Genomic DNA, 24,711 nt, shown 5'->3' with positions numbered 1-24,711 from the left:
CAATATCCTGCCTTTGAGAATTTAAAATCATTTCTTAAACTTTCTAAGACATCTCAAAAGCTTCTAAAGCAAACTTCGTTTGTTTGTTTACGTTCATCGTAATTTGAATATAAATATATATGTATTACGAAGAGAGAAAAGGATAACTTAGGTAATTAATTGAAAATAGCATAAAAACACAGAGTGCAATTCATATATAATGCCTTAAATCCCAACAACGGACCATTGAATGTGTTTATGTGAAAAAAGATATCAAAAAACATTAGCACGTAAGAGTGAGAAAGAAACTCGGAAGGTATCAGGTGGTCGTGGGGTGCGCGATAAATAACAGCTAAATTGCTCTTCAATCGGTTTTTTCCCTTCTTTGTTGGTTTCATAACCGATTGAATCCTTGCATGTACAGCAGAAATACGCAGAATGTATTTTTATACATTCCGCATGTCTTAGAAATTACATCGTAATTTTCCCGCGGAATTTACATGTGAGGAAGAAAGAGAAAAGTTATCTACACAAGGTATCCATCGGACGTTAACAAATAATATAGGAAATAAGGAAAGATGCAATGAAATATCTGAATGTAAAGGAGACACAACGAAAGTATTGAAAGAACAGCCTCACCGAAGTTGAAAAAGTGGGTTTCCATCGCAAAAAAATTAGGGAAAGGTAGGTGCGGTCCATGCCCTTTACCTCCGCTATTTCGTCTTTGTTTAGTGAGATTCTTTCTTGTAACTTACTCAACACATCGAAACAAACAGACGTACGTAATATGATACATATACAATAGAAATATACTTACATAGTAATATATATTCAGAGAGAGTCAACGATGAAAATATGAGAATATGTTGAATGAGTGAAAAGTTAGAGTGGACAGTGACAGCTTCAAGAGAATTTTTACGACGAATATTAATATTTAACAGGTCAACATAATAAAAAAAAATGCTGCATCTGTTTCTTTAGACACTTAATTACCAATCACGTGTCTATTTAATTAGATTTTCTCGTCAATATCGGTTGTAAAGTGGAACTGATCAAGCAATACACATGCATACGGAGCAACAAAATTAGGAAGAATTAACTCTGAACAAGGGGAACTAAGTCTTATCTTTCTACTCTAGCGGTGTCATATGAAATTGTCACCCATAATTATGACCCTAGTATCGATCTACTGCATTTCAATCTATTTTAGGGTTAGGGTTGGGGGGAAGGATAATCTTTTTTCTTCACAAATGTAAATAAACCCAATCTGTTTCTTAAACGAGGGACATATTCATACGGCACAGGAATTTTTTCCTTACCTCAATGGACGTCATTGATTGGTTGAAATTGCAGAAAAAACAACAAATATCTTACAAAGTATAGAATTTTCTCAATAAAGCCAAGAGAGAAAGATGTTTTATAAACACATTCTACCAGTATACGAAGTTGAAAATTTTTTAGTTACCTAGAAATTATGTTAAAAAAACTGCCGTTCAAACCGAAAAGATCCTATATGTGTTAAAAAATTTCATCACGCAATCGAACCAATGAGAGAGCCTCTGCCTGGTCGCTCGACATGCTAAAAATAGCAGCCAAAGTATACCCCTATCTAAATCACATGCCCATTGTACGTAATGTCCTAGATTATCCCTCAAAAGACAGTTTGCTGAAGGCTGGAATGTCTTTGATGATACGTTTGCTGTATCAGGTTTGATTTGAGGCTAAATAACATTATGGTAAATTTCTATATCAACTCCCGCATGATTTTCACTAAGAAAAAAATCAAAATGTTAGATTTTTTGTGTGGAATCAACTACCCTGACCTCATAATATGCTACAAAACCCTTTTATGGGTCCAAAACATGGGGTGGGGTGAGATTGATCACTTTCATAGATTGATTTAGCACAAATAGCTTAGGTTACAGTTATATCTTTCATATTAATAGGACTGTGTACAAACAATTCACCATTTTGATAGAATGATTCAGGTTTAACATCACAGTGATATGTTTTCCTTCCTCAGTCAATGCTCTTTTGATTCAATAATGGATAATTTCATTTCAAAGATTTACTATAGATGTCACATTCATATAGTTTCTATGATGTGTACAGTTCTTTATAAGGTCCAAGCTTCAACTTCTGACGGAATGTCATACAACAAATGCCACTGTGCTATGGATCCTTTGCATAACGAATGCACTTGTGTTTAATTAAGTGATGATTTTATGAGAATGATTTTCCGCAGATATCAGTGATACGGTTCCTCACCTGTATGAATACACTTGTGAGAAGTTAAGTTACAACCATCGGGAAATGATTTACCACAGATATCACAGTGATATGGTTTCTCCCCTGTATGAGTACGTTTGTGTCGAGTTAAGCTACGGCTCTCAGAGAATGATTTACCACAGATATCACAGTGGTAGTTTTTATCTCCTGTATGGATATGCTTGTGAATATCTAAGCTATGAGTATGTGAGAATGATTTACTACAGATATCACAATGATATGGTTTCTACCCTGAATGAATACGTTTGTGTGCAGTTAAGTTACTGCCATCAGAGTATGATTTACCACAAATATCACAGCGATATGGTTCCTCTCCTGTGTGAATACGTTTGTGTGCAGTCAAGTTACTGCTAACAGAAAATGATTTACCACAGATATCACAGTGATAAGGTTTCTCCCCTGTATGAATACGCTTGTGTTTAATTAAGGTACTGCCATCAGAGAATGATGTACCACAGATATCACAAGAATATGGCTTCTCTCCTGTATGAACCCGTTTGTGAGTAGTTAAGCTGCTGCTTTGAGAGAATGATTTACCACAGATATCACAGTCATATGGTTTCTCGCCTGTGTGAATACGTTTGTGGTTTGTTAAGTGACTATTTAGAGAGAATGATTTACCACAGATATCACAGTGATATGGTTTGTCCCCTGTATGAATACATATGTGCTTCGTTAAGCTACTTCCATCAGAGAAAGATTTACCACAGATATCACAGCGATATGGTTTCTCTCCAGTATGAATATATTTGTGTCTCGTTAAGCTACCGCCAACAGAGAATGATTTACCACAGATATCACAGTGATATGGTTTCTCCCCTCCATGAACCTGTCTGTGAGTAGTTAAATTACTGTCATTAGAGAATGATTTACCACAGATATCACAGCGATATGGTTTCTCGCCTGTATGAAGACGTTTGTGTTTAGTTAAGCTACTGGAAACAGAGAATGATTTACCACAGATATCACAGTGGTGTGGTTTCTCACCTGTATGAACACGTTTGTGTTGAGTTAAGCTACTGCTTTGAGAGAATGATTTACCACAGATATTACAGGTATATGGTTTGTCTCCTGTATGAATATGTTTGTGTTGAATTAAGGCACTGCCATCAGAGAATGATTTATCACAAATATCACAGTGATATGGTTTGTCCCCTGTATGAATACGCTTGTGAATATTTAAGCTATGAGTACGAGAGAATGATTTACCACAGATATTACAGGTATATGGTTTCTCTCCTGTATGAATACGTATGTGTTGTGTTAAGTGACTGTTACTTAAGAATGATTTACCACAGATACTACAGTGATATGGTGCTTCCTCTGTATGAATTTGTTTGTGTTGATTGAATTTACTTTCTTCTAAGAATGACTCTTTGCAGATGTCACAGTCATATGATGATTTTCCTAATTCTTCCGACATCTCTTCAAGAAAAATAAACCTGAACCTTCAAGTTGTACAGATCAACAACTTTTCGAAAATATTTCTCCTCTCACCAAAATATATGGATATTTTGCTTCTTTTTGCTTTTATAGTTAATTCCAAACAAATATCACTTCTCTTATATTTCTTCTGAACGTGATCATTGCCAATATTTAAAAATGTTGCAAATACTCTTTGGAAATCTATCAAAGTATATTTAAAAGAGAAGATTATCTTTTGCACATTTCAGACACAGAAGTAAAGAAATGCTTTCTCTCTCTCAGAGGAAATATTTTACTGTAATTCAGCAATGTTTTCTAAAAGCAGGATTATACGTTTGTAGAATATCTTTGCAGAGTCTTTCAAACATGATACATATTGATGATTCTTTAAAAGTAAAAAATACTTTTTAGCCAATTTCATGTGATTTTTCTGAAAGAATAGAAAAAATAATATAAGACATAAAGCATGTTTAAAAGGCAGATATTCAAAAGTGCAAATTTACGACATTTCTGTTTTCATAAATTGTAGAATTGATCCTTTATCTGAACTATTATATTCATCCCATCTCTCTATTTTCAAGAGGTTTATATCACAGACACATCCATCGTAATAACACCTCCTGGACTTTGCGTCTGTCCTAGACACACACACACACCAATATACATGTCAATGACAGTAGATATCTGATGTCTTCCCCTCAGTGTTCTATTGTATCAACACAGGTTTGTTTTATAACATAGACATCACTCCTCCTCTGCCTCTTTCTGTATATGCATAAATATACAAATATATATATGTGGTTAGCTTAATGTTAACCTTTTGTTGAGCATAAAAGATGCATAAAAGTCAGTAAATAATATTGATGTCTGACTTGCAGCATCAAAATCTTTTGTGGGGAATTTTTGATGTTAAGAAAAATTGTTGGTTGATGAAATTGGTGACAATCCTTCTCCATGGGGCAAATGGAAGAGGCTTCAATGAAGTCTATCCTTATTTTACGGAAAAACTATAATTTCTTTTCATTGTCATGCACATAGTTTTAAAACTTAGCCATTCTTGTTTTTTTCTTTTAATTATAAATTCTTACACATTATAATTAATGTTTCTCTTCCTTGTTGCTTCAAAACGAAATATTGTTTATCTGGATGAGTGAAAAATACATTCATATTAAATATATACGCATTACGAAGAAAGAAAAGGATAACTTGCATAATTAATTGAAAATAACATTTAAAAAAGGGTGCAATTCTGCTTTAAACATTATATAGTTCCTTAAATTTCTTTTCCCATTTTTCTGTGGAATTTTCGAAAAATTCTCCAAATTTGTGACCTACATTATGAAAAAATTGTTTCCCATTTTTTAAAAAATTGCCACTGTAGAACTTTGATTAAATCTCAACAATGTGTTTATGTGGAGAAGGATATCTTTTCTACTCTAGGCACAAGGCCAGAAATTTTGGGAGAGGGGGCCCAAGTGGATTAGATAGACCCCAGTACGCAACTGGTACTAAATTTATCGACCTCGAAAGGATGAAAGGCAAAGTCGACCTCGACGGAATTTGAACTCACGTGCTAACGATTCTACCAGCTCGCCGGTTTTATATGGAGAAAAATACTGAAAAACGTCAGCACATCGGAGTGACAAAGAAACTAGGGAGGTATCAGGTGGTCGTGAGATGTGCGAAAAATAACAGCTAAATAGCTCTTAAAGCACACAGCTTTTGCTTGTTTGTTGAATTCTCGTGTGTAGAATATGTATTTGCAAAAATTTTCTGAAAATTCCGGAAAAAACAAAACAAACCCCAGATATTAATTGTAAGTTGTAATGATGCAGAAGAAACGCCAGAAATAAAGACTTCCTATGTCTCAAATAAAAGCCATTTCCTCTCGATAAGATATTTGCTTTTCGTTTCAGTATTTCAAGTGCACACTCGTATGTTTATACATTCCCCATTTCTTACTAATTCCATCGTAATTTTCCCGCTTTTAACGAAATCGTCGAATTTACACGTTAGAAAGAAAGATAAATGTTATCTAAACAAGGGATTGATCCGACGTTTTTACAAATAATTTAGAAAATAACCAAAAGTGCAATGAAATGTCTAAAAGAAAACGACAACACAATGAAAGTATTAAAATTACAGCCTTTCGTATAATTTCGTCTTCGAGATTTTTTTTCCTTTTTACTTTCTCAACACATCGAAACAAATAAATGTACATAATACGACACATATATAATAGAAATGTTTAAATAAATACTTACATAGTAATAGATATGGAGAGAAAGAGTGAAGGAGGAAGATGTGAGAACTGGAGTCAGAGTGGACAACGACAGCTTCAAGAGAATTTCTAGATTTCTACAACAAACGTTAATTAATATTTTTCAGGTCCACATAATCTTAAATGCTGTATCTGTTTGTTTAGACAGTTAATTACCAATCATTTGTATATATTTGATTGGATTTTCTCTTAAATATCAGTCGTAAAGTGGAACTGATCAAACAATCAAGGTGCGTGAGAAACAGGAGCAAGAAATACACTTAATGAGGAAGAGTTTTGATAATGAACAACGAGAACTAACTCCAATTTCTTAATTACCCACCAGAAGAGGGGACATTACAAAACATTGGGGACATAGAACATTATAATTAAATTTATGAACAATGAATTATCAACTCTTTAGTGTTTAAACCGGCCAAAATATTCTACCTATTTTATGTTCAAACTAGTCAGATATGGTCATTCATAGTTACCTTATTGTGTTTTTTGAAAAATAAACAATCACATCATTGAAATCTTAAAGTCATGAAATGATACAAGATTAATTTTACATGGTGTGAATACATAAGCTTTACATTTGACAGAATAATCTGAATGCTAAAGGCCTAATGAAAAAATGATAATATGAAAGCGACGCTCTCGGCCCCATCCGCCAGCATCACTTACCTGTCCTTTATCACCCATTTCCAATTACAATTCCTAGTTTTTCTATCACACTCTTCGTTTTCCTTTCATACATCTCTATCATTTCACCCTGCATCGGCACTGTCATCCATTTTATACCCTCTTCCTCACACCTCCTCGCCAATGTCTCCATAAATTCATATTTCACAACCGCGTAACTACCATCTTCATGTTCGCGCCATAAGTCTTTATGTACCATCCTTTTCGAGTTCTGGGTGTCCCTCCTCCTCGCAACATACAAAAAATAGGTCCTGGGACTTTGTTCGTTCTGTGTGTCTGCATTTGTTTTTGTTTTTCTTGTAGGCGGGGAGTGGGTGGAATCGCTGTTTGCAGGGGAGGGATGGGATTCAGAGGGTACGTGTGGTGTTGGGGTTGGTTAGGGTTTCGTACTGTTTTCTTTTTTCTTTCTTTTCCTTTTTTTATCCCTTCTTCCCACTCTTGCTGGATCTCCTCCCCTTCAGTTGCTTCCCTTTCTGTTTGGTTCTCCTTTTCTTTAGTGTCTTCCTTCTTTTGGGGTTCCGTAACGATTTCCTTTTCCTTTGGAGGGAGAGGGCAGTAGGCTCTTATGTGACCCCTCAGGCCACACTTATAGCACCTGGGCGCCCTGCCCTCCACCCACACTCTCATAATAATGTTCCCCGTTCCTACAGTATCTGTCAGCCCTTCCACTGCTTCCGCCTCCGTCTGCATATTCATGTCCAAGGTAGCACCTCTCACGCCTTCGCACTTCATCGTGGCGTGGAGGATGTCCACCTTTTCCTCGTTTCCCTTAATCACCGCTGCCGTTATGTATTCACCCGCTAGGTGTGGAGGTATTCCCTCCACCCTAATTCTTGTGGTCCTTCTATTTAGATACGAGGGCAGTAAGTATATTTTCTCGGTCTTCACCACCTTGGCTGCTATTTTTTTGGCGACGTTCTCACTTCTATACTGCACCGTTACCGTTCCACACTCCATTCCTCCAGTCAGGTAAACAATTTCCTCTCCAGTCTGTTTCAATGCCTCTTCAATAACTTCCACATTGACTACTTCCATCCTTCTTCCCCCATTCACGCACACTCCATATTTTATGGTTCCAAGATTGAACCACTCGCCCCGCTTTGCTGGAGGTGACAGCTCGACTTCGTCGTTTTCCTCCTCCTTCATAAAATTCTGGAAGCCTGGTAGTTTAGCCAGGTCCACCTCTTTTTCTATCGACTTCCTCATTATTCCTGCGTAGGTACTTTCCAGCTTCCTGTCCATTTTTGCCACTGCTTCTTCCAACTCCTCCTCAGATGTTGACAATTCCGGCAAACTTTCAAATAAATTCCTCCCGGCCATCTCACCAGTTAGGGAGAGGCGGCTCATAATCTCCTCAGACCGAAAACGGCCGCCCAAACAGAAACAGTGCAACGCGCAGAACCAGTGCGACGCGAAACCGCATCAACCGAAGTTCAAAACTCCACAACACTTTTTGTTCTTTTTCACCGACGTCAAACGTTAGGGAACTAACTCCGGTCTTTAAAGAATTGCGGCTCTACTTTATAGATTTGCTATTTTGTGAAAGATGTTTCTTTGATAATTCTGTCTCATAAATTATTATTATTGTCATTATTACCAATCCTGCCGAATCTTTTCTGTTTGGCTGCAAATATGGAAGTTTTTAATTATTCACATATATATATATATATATTATAATTATATATATATACATATATATATATTTATATATCTATATTATATTTATATATATATACTCTTTTATTCTTTTACTTGTTTCAGTCATTTGACTGCGGCCATGCTAGAGCACCGCCTTTAGTCGAGCAAATCGACTCCGGGACTTATTAATTGTAAGCCCAGTACTTACTCTATCGGTCACTTTTGCCGAACCCCTAAGTGCCGGGGACGTAAACACACCAGCATGCAATGCTACCGGGACAAACACACATACATACATACATATATGAGTGTGTATGCACACATATTTATATTTATATGTAAATTTTTTTCATACTTGCATTAAATTCTCTGAAGAGGCCGTGAGATATTCTTGTTAATGTCTCATTTATACCTGCTTTATATGGCTAATAGGTTAAATGGGACATACCTGTCTTCACGGCCGAAACAGCTGTCAGCTACAATGTAAATGTAATGTATTTCTATTTCTATGTCTTGTTATATTTGTACTATATTAATGTATAATATCATTGCTATTGTGTAATGGTTTAATAAAGTATTGATTGGGTATTATCTGATGGTTGATGATTGATTTAGATATATTTCTCCGTTTTCTCATTTTGTATAATATATATATATATATATTATATAATATATATATATACATATATATATATATATTCATATATACGACAGGCTTCCTTCAGTTTCCAACTACCAAATCCACTCACAAGGCTTTGGTTGGCCCGGGGCTATAGAAGACGCTTGCCCAAGATTCCACGCAGTGGGACTGAACCCAGAACCATGTGGTTGGTAAGCAAGCTACTTACCGCACAACCACTCCTGTGCCTTTGCTAGAGAAAGATGAGCTGGTGAAAGTTGTATGTATCATGGCTGTCTCTGGTCATCTCATTTCACCAACTGGCTTTTGCTTTACGAAATTCTAGTATTTTATAAGTGCAATATAGCGAGAAAGAGAGGCATATTGCCGAGAACAATGGGGAAACTGATGTAGGTAGCTCTTCATTTAATTTTGACTTTTGGTGGTATAGAAGAGATTAGGGGTCAAATAGGAAAACAGAAATTGGCTTGGCAGAGGGTATGTGTGGAGTGTCACTGTTGTCAACTACTGTTTTTCTGTGGGAAAATGCTGTTTTCAGGTTCAAATCTATATGCCCCAAATGGAATCCACTATTTTACTTCCCAAGGAAAAGACTTTCATAACAATATGTGTGTATATATATATATATATATATATGCCCCTCCTTAATTCTTCTGTTCATATGCTTCTACAACTCTCTCTCTTCTCTTTCCCCTCCTTAATTCTTTTGTTCCTCTTTTTCTCTCTCTTCTCTTCCCACGTGACAGATAGGCCAGACGGCTAACCCTCTTTTTGCGTCTGACCACGGTCAGTGCAACATCGATATTCTTCCGTGTGTTTGTGAAATCTCTGCCGTAACGCTTCATTTCCACACACACACCAGCTGAATTCAATTCGTCCCCAGTCGAAAGACACCTGTTGTTATTATTAATATTTTTATTGTATTTTGTATTTATATTTGTGTAACATTGTCTGTTTTTCCGTCCTTATTTTCGTATACATTCCATGCTTTCTTCCAAGGAATCTGATGCTCTTAGCTTACTTTTTCCTTGGGGCTGGCCAGATTGGAGCAATCTCAAGATTAATTAGCCGAAATTGCGAGGATGACCTGGTTCTTTACAGGGGACAGAAAGCTTCGAATGACCCGTCCTTTCTTTTTCATAAAGGACCCATAATTTGGTGTGAAATAATTTTTTCCACACGTTCTTTTGAGTGCATTCAAAGATGCTCAGTCCAAACCCACCACCCGCCACATTCTTCCGAAAAAGAAAGGGGGAGGGGTGGTGGGGGACCTTGGAGTTTCCCCACCAACAGAGTCTTCTTTTGTTTTTTTTCTGGGTTATTTTCCATGCTTTCAATGTATGTGACATTGAAATTATACGTAAACGGCTCCTTTCCTCAGAAAAAGAAGGATTCGGCCGCTATTTCTTGCATGCCCTGCTACCACATAACAGCTATTTTGAGTCCTTTATTGTATAGATAAAGGACTAGAAAAAATAAGAATAGAAAAAATAATATAAGACATCAAGTATGTTTAAAAGGCAGATATTCAAAAGTGCAAATTTACGACATTTCTGTTTTCAAAGATTTTAGAAGTAATTCTTTATCTGAACTATTATATTTATACCATCTCTCTGTTTTCAAGAGGTTTATATCACAGACATCTATCGTAATAACACCTCCTGGACATTGCGTCTGTCCTAGACACACACCAATATACATGTCAATGACACTAGATATCTGATGTTTTCATCTCAGTCATGTGTCGTAAAAGAGATATCACACCTCCTCTGCCTCTTGCCGTACATTTATAAATACATACATACAGGAAGCTTAATGTCAATATTCTGTGTTACATGAAACATGAATAACAGTCAGTAAATGTTAGTTAGTTAGTTAATTTGGCTCAAAAGCAAATAGCAAGGCCATGTAGGGGGACATGGAGTTAAATACAGGATGGTGTTCATGTAAAGAGTTCAGGCCACTTGAGGTCCAGGGAGGCTTTGAACAAAGCGGTCGTGGATGACTAACAGCATCAAAATCTTTTGTGGGGAATTTATCACGTAGGAAAAATTATTGGTTGAGGTGGAGAAGGAAATTGGTGACAATCCTTCTCAATGGGGGCAAATGATGTAGTTTTAACATTAAATTATTCTCGTTTTCTTCTTTACTTTTAAACTCTTACACGTTACAATTAATGTTTCCCTTCCTTCTTACTTCGTAACGAAATATTGTTTATTGTGGTGAGTGAAAAATACTGCGACGCGTAATCACGGAGGTGTGAGTTCGAATCGCATAGCCGGTCGCCAACACTTAGCCGGTAGCTTATCCTGTTCAGGCTATATTATTAGCAATATCCTGCCTTTGAGAATTTAAAATCACTTCTTTAACTTCCTAAGACATCTCAAAGCTTCTAAAGCAAACTTCGTTTGTTTGTTTACGTTCATCGTAATTTGAATTTAAATATATATTTATTACGAAGAGAGAAAAGGATAACTTAGGTAATTAATTGAAAATAGCATAAAAAATACAGAGTGCAATTCATATATAATGCCTTAAATCCGAACAACGGACCATGGAATGTGTTTATGTGAAAAAAGATATCGAAAAACATTAGCACGTAAGAGTGAGAAAGAAACTCCGAAGGTATCAGGTGGTCGTGGGGTGCGCGATAAATAACAGCTAAATTGCTCTTCAATCGGTTTTTTCCCTTCTTAGTTGGTTTCATAAACGTTTCAATCCTTGCATGTACAGCAGAAATACGCAGAAATTTTCTGAAAATTCCCCCAAAATAAAAATGTGATAATCGGTTACATTGGGTGCTTAAAGAAAGATTCCTTTGAAAAATAGATATAAATTGTAAGTTGTAATGATGGAGAAGAACCTCCGGAAATAAAGACTTCCTAGGTTTTAAATAAAATCCGTTCCATTTCTTCTGTATACAATATTTACTTTTCGTTTCAGTATTTCAAGTGCACACTCGTATTTTTATACATTCCACATGTCTTAGAAATTACATCGTAATTTTCCCGCGGAATTTACATGTGAGGAAGAAGGAGAAAAGTTATCTACACAAGGTATCCATCTGACGTTAACAAATAATATAGGAAATAAGGAAAGATGCAATGAAATATCTGAATGTAAAGGAGAACACAACGAAAGTATTGAAAGAACAGCCTCACCGAAGTTGAAAAAGTGGGTTTCCATCGCAAAAAAATTAGGGAAAGGTAGGTGCGGTCCATGCCCTTTACCTCCGCTATTTCGTCTTTGTTTAGTGAGATTCTTTCTTGTAACTTACTCAACACATCGAAACAAACAGACGTACGTAATATGATACATATACAATAGAAATATACTTACATAGTAATATATATTCAGAGAGAGTCAACGATGAAAATATGAGAATATGTTGAATGAGTGAAAAGTTAGAGTGGACAGTGACAGCTTCAAGAGAATTTTTACGACGAATATTAATATTTAACAGGTCAACATAATAAAAAAAATGCTGCATCTATTTCTTTAGACACTTAATTACCAATCACGTGTATATTTAATTAGATTTTCTCTTCAATATCAGTTGTAAAGTGGAACTGATCAAGCAATACACATGCATACGGAGCAACAAAATTAGGAAGAATTGACTCTGAACAAGGGGAACTAAGTCTTGTCTTTCTACTCTAGCGGTGTCATATGAAATTGTCAACCATAATTATGACCCTAGTATCGATCTATTGCATTTCAATCTATTTTAGGTTTATGGTTGGGGGAAAGGGCATCTTTTTCTTCACAAATGTAACTAAACCCAATCTGTTTCTTAAACGAGGGACATATTCATACAGCAGAGAATGTTTTTTTTTACCTCAATGGACGTCATTGATTGGTTGAAATTGCAGAAATTGAAGAAAAAACAACAAATATCATACAAACTGTAGAATTTTCTCAATCAAGCCAAGAGAAAAAGATGTTTTATAAACACATTCTACCAGTATACGAAGTTTAAAATTTTTTAGTTACCTAGAAATTATGTTAAAAAAACTGCCGTTCAAACCGAAAAGATCCTATATGTGTTAAAAAATCTCATCACGCAATCGAACCAATGAGAGAGCCTCTGCCTGGTAGCTCGACATGCCAATAATGGCAGCCAAAGTATCCCCCTATCTAAATCACATGCCCATTGTACGTAATGTCCTACATTAACCCTCAAAAGACAGTTTGCTGAAGGCTGGAATGTCTTTGATGATACGTTTGCTGTATCAGGTTTGATTTGAGGCTAAATAACATTATGGTAAATTTCTATATTAACTCCCGCATGATTTTCACTAAGAAAAAAATCAAAATGTTAGATTTTTTGCGAGGAATCAACTACCCTGACCTCATAATATGCTACAAAACCCTTTTAAGGGTCCAAAAGACAGGGTGGGGTGAGGTGGAAGCCATTTTTTTTTACCTTAGAAAAAAACACATTAGGACAATGGAGAAGAGTTTGATATTATTTATTCAGCATTACATGTGTTTCATTTCCTAATAGGAATTACAAACATTCACACGTAGAGAAAAAATGTAAAGGATTTCCTTTAAGAAAATCTTTGAACATACATGAGTGTGGACCCTTGTCCAGATATTATGTGATGTTCGTAAAGGGCCATCATGACCGTCATACTTGTGCAGTTGTTCACTTCCAGTCCTCTGTGTAAAATATGTCTCACCAGGGAAAATAATTCCTTGCTTGGAAACAGGTGAGGATTGGTCATGAGAAAGGTACCCAGAAGTAGAAAATCTCCATCAATGAATTCCATCTGATCGACAGAAGCATGAATAGGAGAATGTTAAATGATGAGGATCATCATCATCGTGGTTCCTCTTCTGTATCAATGCATTTACATTTCAATAATTGATCCATTTTCGTAGATTGATTTAGCACAAATAGCTTAGGTTACAGTTATATCTTTCATATTAATAGGACTGTATACAAACAATTCACCATTTTGAAAGAATGATTCAGGTTTAACATCACAGTGATATGTTTTCCTTCCTCTGTCAATGCTCTTTTGATTCAATTATGGATGATTTCATGTCAAAGATTTACTATCGATGTTACATTCATATAGTTTCTATCATGTGTAGAGTTCTTTATAAGGTCCAAGCTTGACCTTCTGACGGAATGTCATACAACAAATGTCACTGTGGTATGGATCCTTTGCATAACGAATGCACTTGTGTTTAATTAAGTGATGATTTTATAAGAATGATTTTCCGCAGATATCAGTGATACGGTTCCTCACCTGTATGAATACACTTGTGAGAAGCTAAGTTACAACCATCAGGAAATGATTTACCACAGATATCACAGTGATATGGTTTCTCCCCTGTATGAATTAATTTGTGTGTAGTTAAGCTGCTGCCCTTTGAGAATGATTTACCACAGATATCACAGTGGTAGTTTTTATCTCCTGTATGGATATGCTTGTGAATATCTAAGCTATGAGTACGTGAGAATGATTTACCACAGATATCACAGTGATATGGTTTCTCCCCTGAATGAATACGTTTGTGTGTAGTTAAGTTACCGCTTTGATAGAATGATTTACCACAGATATCACAGTGATATGGGTCCTCACCTGTATGAATACGTGTATGTCGAGTTAAGTTACTGCGAACAGAGAATGATTTACCACAGATATCGCAGGAATATGGTTTCTCCCCTGTATGAAGACGTTTGTGTTTAATTAAGCTACTTCCATCAGAGAATGATTTACCACAGATATCACAGGAATATGGTTTCTCCCCTGTATGAAGACGTTTGTGTTTAATTAAGCTACTTCCATCAGAGAATGATTTACCACAGATATCACAGGAATATGGTTTCTCCCCTGTATGAAGACGTTTATGTTTAATTAAGCTACTTCCATCAGAGAATGATTTACCACAGATATCACAGTGGTGTGGTTTCTCCCCTGTATGAATACGTTTGTGTTTCGTTAAGCTACAGCCAACAGAGAATGATTTACCACAGATATCACAGTGATATGGTTTCTCACCTGTATGAGTACGTTTGTGTCGGGTTAAGCTATTCCTGTCAGACAATGATTTACCACAGATATCACAGCGATATGGTTCTTGACTTGTATGAATTTCTTGGTGTTTACTGGATTTACGTTTTTCTAAAAATGACATTTTGTACATGCCACAGTCATATGATGATTGTCCATATTCCTCCGATATTTCTTCAAGAACAAATAAAATCGATCCTTCAAGTTGTACAGATCAACAACTTTTTAATAATATTTCTTCTCTCACCAAAATATATGGATATTTTTCTTCTTTTTGCTTTTATAGTTTATTCCAAACAAATATCGCTTCTCTTGTATTTCTTGTAAACGTGATCAATGCCAATATTTAAAAATGTTGCAAATACTGTTTGGAAATCTATCAAAGTATATTTAAAAGAGAAAATTATCTCTTGCACATTTCAGACACAGAAGTAAAGAAATGCTTTCTCCCTCAGAGGAAATATTTTACTGTAATTCAGCAATGTTTTATAGAAGCAGGATTATACGTTTGTAGAATATCTTTGCAGAGTCTTTCAAACATGATACATATTGATGATTCTTTAAAAGCAAAAAATACTTTTTAGCCAATTTCATGTGATTTCCTGAAAGAATAGAAAAAATAATATAAGACATCAAGTATGTTTAAAAGGCAGATATTCAAAAGTACAAATTTACGACATTTCTGTTTTCATAAATTGTAGAAGTAATTCTTTATCTGAACTATTAAATTCATCCTATCTCTCTATTTTCAATAGGTTTATATCAGGGTGTAGACACATGTAGTATAATAACATCTCCTGGACATTAAGTCTGTCATAGACACATACCAATATACATGTCAATAACACTAGATATCTGATGTTTTCATCTCAGTCATGTGTCGTAAAAGAGATATCACACCTCCTCTGCCTCTTTCCGTACATTTATAAATATATAAATACATACATACAGGCAGCTTAATGTCAATATTCTGTGTTACATGAAACATGAATAAAAGTCAGCAAATAATCAGTATGGATGACTAACAGCATCAAAATGTTTTGTGGGGAATTTTTGACGTAGGAAAAATTATTGGTTGAGGTGGAGAAGGAAATTGGTGACAATCCTTCTCAATGGGGGCAAATGATGCGTAATCACGGAGGTGTGAGTTCGAGTCTCATAGCCGGCCGCCAACACTTTTCTGCAAAATAGGGGTAGCTTATCCTGTTCAGGCTATATCATTAGCAATATCCTGCCTTTGAGAATTTAAAATCATTTCTTAAACTTCCTAAGACATCTCAAAAGCTTCTAAAGCAAACTTCGTTTGTTTGTTTACGTCCATCGTAATTTGAATTTAAATATATATGTATTACGATGAGAGAAAAGGATAACTTAGGCAATTAATTGAAAATAGCATAAAAACAAAAAGTGCAATTCATATATAATGCCTTAAATCTCAACAACGGACCATTCAATGTTTTTATGTGAAAAAAGATATTGAAAAACATTAGCACGTAAGAGTGAGAAAGAAACTCGGAAGGTATCAGGTGGTCGTGGGGTGCGCGATAAATAACAGCTAAACTGCTCTTCAATCGGTTTTTCCCCTTCTTTGTTGGTTTCATAACCGTTTGAATCCTTGCATGTACAGCAGAAATACGCAGAAATTTTCTGAAAATTCCCCCAAAATAAAAATGTGATAAGCGGTTACATTGGGTGCTTAAAGAAAGATTCCTTTGAAAAATAGATATTAATTGTAATTTGTAATGATGGAGAAGAACCTTCGGAAATAAAGACTTCCTAGGTTTTAAATAAAATCCATTCCATTTCTTCTGTATACAAAATTTACTTTTCGTTTCAGTATTTCAAGTGCACACTCGTATTTTTATACATTCCGCATGTCTTACAAATTACATCGTAATTTTCCCGCGGAATTTACACGTGACGAAGAAAGAGAAAAGTTACCTACACAAGGTATCCATCGGACGTTAACAAATAATATAGGAAATAAGGAAAGATGCAATGAAATATCTGAATGTAAAGGAGAACACAACGAAAGTATTGAAAGAACAGCCTCTCCGAAGTTGAAAAAGTGGGTTTCCATCGCAAAAAAATTAGCGAAAGGTAGGTGCGGTCCATGCCCTTTACCTCCGCTATTTCGTCTTTGTTTAGTGAGATTCTTTCTTGTAACTTACTCAACACATCGAAACAAACAGACGTACGTAATATGATACACATACAATAGAAATATACTTACATAGTAATATATATTCAGAGAGAGTCAACGATGAAAATATGAGAATATGTTGAATGAGTGAAAAGTTAGAGTGGACAGTAACAGCTTCAAGAGAATTTTTACGACGAATATTAATATTTAAAGGGTCAACAGAATAAAAAAAATGCTGCATCTGTTTCTTTAGACAATTAATTACCAATCACGTGTCTATTTAATTAGATTTTCTCTTAAATATCAGTTGTAAAGGGGAACTGAGCAAGCAATACACATGCATACGGAGCAACAAAATTAGGAAGAATTAACTCTGAACAAGGGGAACTAAGTCTTGTCTTTCTACTCTAGCGGTGTCATATAAAATTGTCACCCATAATTATGACCCTAGTATCGATCTATTGCATTTCAATCTGTTTTAGGGTTAGGGTTGGGGGAAAGGGCATCTTTTTCTTCACAAATGTAAATAAACCCAATCTGTTTCTTAAACGAGGGACATATTCATACGGCACAGGAATTTTTTTCTTACCTCAATGGACGTCATTGATTGGTTGAAATTGCAGAAAAAACAACAAATATCTTACAAAGTATAGAATTTTCTCAATAAAGCCAAGAGAAAAAGATGTTTTATAAACACATTCTACCAGTATACGAAGTTTAAAATTTTTTAGTTACCTAGAAATTATGTTAAAAAAACTGCCGTTCAAACCGAAAAGATCCTATATGTGTTAAAAAATTCCATCACGCAATCGAACCTATGAGAGAGCCTCTGCCTGGTCGCTCGATATGCTAAAAACAGCAGCCAAAGTATACCCCTATCTAAATCACATGCCCATTGTACGTAATGTCCTAGATTATCCCTCAAAAGACAGTTTGCTGAAGGCTGGGATGTCTTTGATGATACGTTTGCTGTATCAGGTTTGATTTGAGGCTAAATAACATTATGGTAAATTTCTATATTAACTCCCGCATGATTTTCACTCAGAAAAAAAAAAAAATGTTAGATTTTTTGTGTGGAATCAACTACCCTGACCTCATAATATGCTACAAAACCCTTTTATGGGTCCAAAACATGGGGTGGGGTGAGGTGGAAGCGATTTTCTTTTGACCTTAGAAAAAAACACATCAGGACAATGGAGAAGAGTTTGATATTATTTATTCAGCATTACATGTGTTTCATTTCCTAATAGGAATTACAAACATTTACATGTAGAGAGAAAATGTAAAGGATTTCCTTTAAGAAAATCTTTGAACATACATGTGTGTGGACCCTTGTCCAGATATTATGTGATGTTCGTAAAGGGCCATCATGACCGTCATACTTGTGCAGTTGTTCACTTCCAGTCCTCTGCGTAAAATAAGTCTCACCAGGGAAAATATTTCCTTGCTTGGAAACAGGTGAGGATTGGTCACAAGAAAGGTACCCAGATGTAGAAAATCTCCATCAATGAATCCCATCTGATCGACAGAAGCATGAATAGGAGAATTTTAAATGATGAGGATCATCATCATCGTGGTTCCTCTTCTGTATCAATGCATTTACATTTCAATAATTGATCATTTTCGTAGATTGATTTAGCACAAATAGCTTAGGTTACAGTTATATCTTTCATATTAATAGGACTGTGTACAAACAATTCACCATTTTGAAAGAATGATTTAGGTTTAACATCACAGTGATATGTTTTCCTTCCTCTGTCAATGCTCTTTTGATTCAATAATGGATAATTTCATGTCAAAGATTTACTATAGATGTCACATTCATATAGTTTCTATCATGTGTAGAGTTCTTTATAAGGTCCAAGCTTGACCTTCTGACGGAATGTCATACAACAAATGTCACTGTGCTATGGATCCTTTGCATAACGAATGCACTTGTGTTTAATTAAGTGATGATTTTATGAGAATGATTTTCCGCAGATATCAGTGATACGGTTCCTCACCTGTATGAATACACTTGTGAGAAGCTAAGTTACAACCATCAGGAAATGATTTACCACAGATATCACAGTGATATGGTTTTTCCCTGTATGAATGAGTTTGTGTCGAGTTAAGATACCGCTTTGATAGAATGATGTACCACAGATATCACAGGAATATGGTTTCTCCCCTGTATGAACACGTTTGTGTCGAGTTAAGTTTCTGCCAAAAGAGAATGATTTACCACAGATATCACAGGTATATGGTTTCTCCCCTGTATGAGTACGTTTGTGTTGAATTAAGTCACTCCTGTTAGACAATGATTTACCACAGATATCACAGTGATATGGTTTCTCTCCAGTATGAATACGTTTGTGTTTCATTAAGCTACTGCCAACAGTGAATGATTTACCACAGATATCACAGTGATATGGTTTCTCACCTGTATGAGTACGTTTGTGTTGAATTAGGTTATTCCTGTCAGACAATGATTTACCACAGATATCACAGCGATATGGTTCTTGAATTGTATGAATTTGTTGGTGTTTACTGGATTTACGTTTTTCTAAAAATGACATTTTCTACATGCCACAGTCATATGATGATTTTCCTTATGCCTCCAATATTTCTTCAAGAAAAATAAACCTGAACCTTCAAGTTGTACAGATCAACAAGTTTTCAAAAATATTTTTCCTCTCACCAAAATTTATGGATATTTTGCTTCTTTTTGCTTTAATAGTTTATTCCAAACAAATATCACTTCTCTTATATTTCTTCTGAACGTGATCATTGCCAATATTTAAAAATGTTGCAAATACTCTTTGGAAATCTATCAAAGTATATTTAAAAGAGAAAATTAACTCTTGCATATTTCAGACACAGAAGTGAAGAAATGCTTTCTCTCTCAGAGGAAATATTTTACTGTAATTCAGCAACATTTTATAGAAGCAGGATTATACGTTTGTAGAATATCTTTGCAAAGTCTTTCAAACATGATACATATTGATGATTCTTTAAAAGCAAAAAATACTCTTTAGCCAATTTCGTGTGATTTTCTGAAAGAATAGTAAAAATAATATAAGACATCAAGTATGTTTAAAAGGCAGATATTCAAAAGTGCAAATTTACGACAATTCTGTTTTCAAAGATTTTAGAAGTAATTCTTTATCTGAACTATTAAATTTATCCTATCACTCTATTTTCAATAGGTTTATATCAGGGTGTAGACACATGTAGTATAATAACATCTCCTGGACATTAAGTCTGTCATAGACACACACCAATATACATGTCAGTAACACTAGATATCTGATGTTTTCATCTCAGTCATGTGTCGTAAAAGAGATATCACACCTCCCCTGCCTCTTTCCGTACATTTATAAATACATACATACAGGATGCTTAATGTCAATATTCTGTGTTACATGAAACATGAATAAAAGTCAGCAAATAATCAGTATGGATGACTAACAGCATCAAAATGTTTTGTGGGGAATTTTTCATGTAGGAAAAATTATTGGTTGAGGTGGAGAAGGAAATTGGTGACAATCCTTCTCAATGGGGGCAAATGATGCATAATCACGGAGGTGTGAGTTCGAGTCTCATAGCCGGCCGCCAACACTTTTCTGCAAAATAGGGGTAGCTTATCCTGTTCAGGCTATATTATTAGCAATATCCTGCCTTTGAGAATTTAAAATCATTTCTTGAACTTCCTAAGACATCTCAAAAGCTTCTAAAGCAAACTTCGTTTGTTTGTTTACGTTCATCGTAATTTGAATTTAAATATATATGTATTACGAAGAGAGAAAAGGATAACTTAGGTAATTAATTGAAAATAACATTAAAATACAGAGTGCAATTCATATATAATGCCTTAAATCCCAACAACGGACTATTGAATGTGTTTATGTGAATAAAGATATCGAAAAATATTAGCATGTAAGAGTGAGAAAGAAACTCGAAAGGTATCAGGTGGTCGTGGGGTGCGCGATAAATAACAGCTAAATTGCTCTTCAATCGGTTTTTTCCCTTCTTTGTTGGTTTCATAACCGTTTGAAACCTTGCATATACAGCAGAAATTTTCTGAAAATTCCCCCAAAATAAAAATATGTGATAAGCGGTTACATTGGGTGCTTAAAGAAAGATTCCTTTGAAAAATAGATATTAATTGTAAGTTGTAATGATGGAGAAGAACCTTCGGAAATAAAGACTTCCTAGGTTTTAAATAAAATCCGTTCCATTTCTTCTGTATACAATATTTACTTTTCGTTTCAGTATTTCAAGTGCACACTCGTATTTTTGTACATTCCGCATGTCTTAGAAATTACATCGTAATTTTCCCGCGGAATTTACATGTGAGGAAGAAGGAGAAAAGTTATCTACACAAGGTATCCATCTGACGTTAACAAGGAAAGATGCAATGAAATATCTGAATGTAAAGGAGAACACAACGAAAGTATTGAAAGAACAGCCTCACCGAAGTTGAAAAAGTGGGTTTCCATCGCAAAAAAATTAGGGAAAGGTAGGTGCGGTCCATGCCCTTTACCTCCGCTATTTCGTCTTTGTTTAGTGAGATTCTTTCTTGTAACTTACTCAACACATCGAAACAAACAGACGTACGTAATATGATACATATACAATAGAAATATACTTACATAGTAATATATATTCAGAGAGAGTCAACGATGAAAATATGAGAATATGTTGAATGAGTGAAAAGTTAGAGTGGACAGTGACAGCTTCAAGAGAATTTTTACGAAGAATATTAATATTTAACAGGTCAACATAATAAAAAAAATGCGGCATCTATTTCTTTAGACACTTAATTACCAATCACGTGTCTATTTAATTAGATTTTCTCTTAAATATCAGTTGTAAAGTTGAACTGAGCAAGCAATACACATGCATACGGAGGAAGAAAATTAGGAAGAATTAACTCTGAACAAGTCTCTTGTCTTTATAAGAAATGGGGAATGTATAAAAATACGAGTGTGCACTTGAAATACTGAAACGAAAAGCAAATATCGTAACGAGAGGAAATGGAACGGCTTCTATTTGAGAAATGGGAAGTCTTTATTTCTGGTGGTTCTTCTACATCATTAAAAGTTAGAATTAATATATTTTTCTAATTTATTTAATTTTTATGTGTGTGGAGTGCTGCTTTAAGCACCTAATATAATCCCTCGTCCCATATTTTTATTTTGGGGAATTTTCAGAAATTTTTGCGTACGAGAATTTGAAATTATCCATTATTGACAGAGGAAGGAAAACATATCACTGTGATGTTAAACCTGAATCATTCTTTCAAAATGGTGAATTGTTTGTACACAGTCCTATTAATATGAAAGATATAACTGTAACCTAAGCTATTCATGCTAAATCAATCTATGAAAGTGATCAATTATTGAAATGTAAAGGCATTGATACAGAAGAGGAACCACGATGATGATGATCCTCATCATTTAAAATTCTCCTATTCTTGCTTCTGTGGATCGGATGGAATTCATTGATGGAGATTTTCTACATCTGGGTCCCTTTCTTGTGACCAATCCTCACCAGTTTCCAAGCAAGGAAATATTTTCTCTGGTGAGACATATTTTATGCAGAAGGCTAGAAGTGAACAACTGCACAAGTATGACGGTCATGATGGCCCTTTAACGAACATCACATAATATCTAGGCAAAGGAACACGCACAGATACATGTGTATGTCTGAAGAATTTCTTATAGGAAATCTGTTACATGTTTTCTCTACGTGTAAATGTTTGTAATTCCTATTAGGAAATGAAACACATGTAATGCTGAATAAATAATATCAAACTTTTCTCTATTGTCCTTATGTGATTTGTAATTACTCTGCAAAAAATATTATCCAAACCTCCCACAAAAATAATACACACAGACAGATATGGTGGTGAGTGCATAGTGAAAACGGTTTTGTCCTTTCATTGAAATAAATTTTTGTATCACCTACAAATTGAAATGTGTATTGGCTCTGACCCATCACCTTGGCTTATAAGTTACCAATGATACGGTTTTCAGTGTATACCATGTTCCTTTAATTTTTTACTCACATGAAATTGTGACTCCTATATTTTACTATACAATTTTTGTTTTCTAGAAGAAAAATTTGAGCATTTCAATTTCAAAATGTAATTTCATCTGTTTATGGTCAAAATGGAAAAATAAGAGTGAATATTTATCTTATGAGAGCTGCGTGTATAAAATTGTGCATAAAATGTCGGTGCCATCTTTGTGTAAGTGGTACCGACAATAATTGTGATTTATGAGGAAGAATTTTCAAAGAAACGCTTTAAAAAAATATGAATTATATATAAATGGCGGTGCCCCAGCATGGCCACAGCTTGTGAGCTGAAACTAAATAAAATAAAAATAAATAAAATATAAAGTAGAGCCGAAATTATTTAAAGTCTAGAGTTAGTTCCCCTTGTCAAAACTATTCCTAATTTGGTTGTACCCCTTTCATCTGCGTTTTGAGAAATTTGCTGCCTTTTGTTGAGAGAGTTCGATTTTTTGTTCATCGTTGTTTGTGTCAATTGTTAATTGAACAGTGCCCGTTGTGTAACGGTAATTTTCGCCCTACGGGGCAGAAAATTCTGTGTTTAAAATTGTTATTACCTTCGAGGTAATTTTTGAAACATTTTTGAGAAATGGATTTCGACTTGGCGTCGAAGAATGATTTTCCCGCAATGGGAAAAGGTGAATTAAAGGACACTGAAGTAACAAAACAGTCTTTTTCGGCCGCGGTAGGCGGAACCATGATGGACGTTGAATTCAAGATCGAACAACTGTTCGAATTTAGGAACTTGGTGAAAATGGAAGGAAACGAAATCAAACTTGTACCGCCGCAAGCGAAGGTACAAGAAATAAAGGAAAAAACAGTTATATACAAAGTGTATAGCTACAAAGAAAAGAAAATTATGGACGTCAGAAACGAAATGGTCGAAAAGTGCTTGTCCCCGGTGTGGGACAAAATTCGCCATGTCGTTCGAGGTGCTCGCAGCGCTACTGTTGAAGCACATTTTGACTCGGCTGAGGTAGCAAGAGAGGTGTCATCATTGACCCTGAAAAATGATGATATCATGCTGCTACCCTCGTATATGGGAAAAAGAACAGCAAACTGCTGGTTAGAGGACATACCGAGTGGTATGATATAATGTGGGTAGCAGCGGCGGTCCTGCACAATGTAGAGCGGGAAATTTCGATTCTGCAGATGAGAAGGAAAGAGGAGGTACGCTGGAAGGGACAGACGCTGGAACTCCGGATGGGCCCGTCGAGTGGAGAGTCAGAGAGGTAACAAAGCCTCAATCAAGTCTTTAACTGACGAACAGGGACAAAAGATCTATGGACAGGAGGAGATGCAAAAGTTTCTTCACCAGCATTTCGCCCGCGTGTTCGGGGGTGGTGTGGCGCCGGAGCGGGGGAGGACCTTAAAGGACTTCCTGGCCGGCGGACCGCGGCTCTCGGGGCGTGAGGTGGAGTGCTGTGAAGAAGCGATCACTCCCGCGGAGATAGAGGGGATACTGGCCGGATGCGCCGGGGTTGGATGGTCTGCCCTACGAGTTTTACCAAAGTATGCCGGACTTGTTCGGGGGAATATTGGC

At 35.6% G+C, this 24,711-nt stretch overlaps 1 protein-coding gene across 3 annotated transcripts in view; it reads right to left on the bottom strand.

Moving 5' to 3' along the window:
* The window catches only part of LOC115225616 (zinc finger protein 135-like), a 30,761-nt gene extending 15,424 nt beyond the window's left edge, over positions 1–15,337 (bottom strand). The window contains exons 1-3 of one of the 3 annotated variants that reach the window (XM_036514706.1): positions 15,008–15,337; positions 14,534–14,587; positions 14,242–14,449 (exon numbers count right to left, since the gene is read on the bottom strand). In XM_036514706.1, the coding sequence (XP_036370599.1) occupies positions 14,242–14,449; positions 14,534–14,587; positions 15,008–15,098 (353 nt within the window). In that variant the 5' untranslated portion in view covers positions 15,099–15,337. Of the gene's footprint in view, positions 1–2,144; positions 2,152–3,043; positions 3,256–3,507; positions 3,722–14,241; positions 14,450–14,533; positions 14,588–14,687 lie in introns of those variants that run through there. The other 2 variants (XM_036514705.1, XM_036514704.1) reach the window with 2 other exon arrangements.
* Positions 15,338–24,711: the final 9,374 nt, after the last annotated feature.

This window comes from Octopus sinensis, linkage group LG28 (assembly GCF_006345805.1).
Source record: "Octopus sinensis linkage group LG28, ASM634580v1, whole genome shotgun sequence".
Lineage (NCBI taxonomy): Eukaryota > Metazoa > Mollusca > Cephalopoda > Octopoda > Octopodidae > Octopus > Octopus sinensis.
The sequence above is the reverse complement of the archived record's forward strand: the minus strand, read 5'-3'. Positions and strand labels throughout refer to the sequence as shown.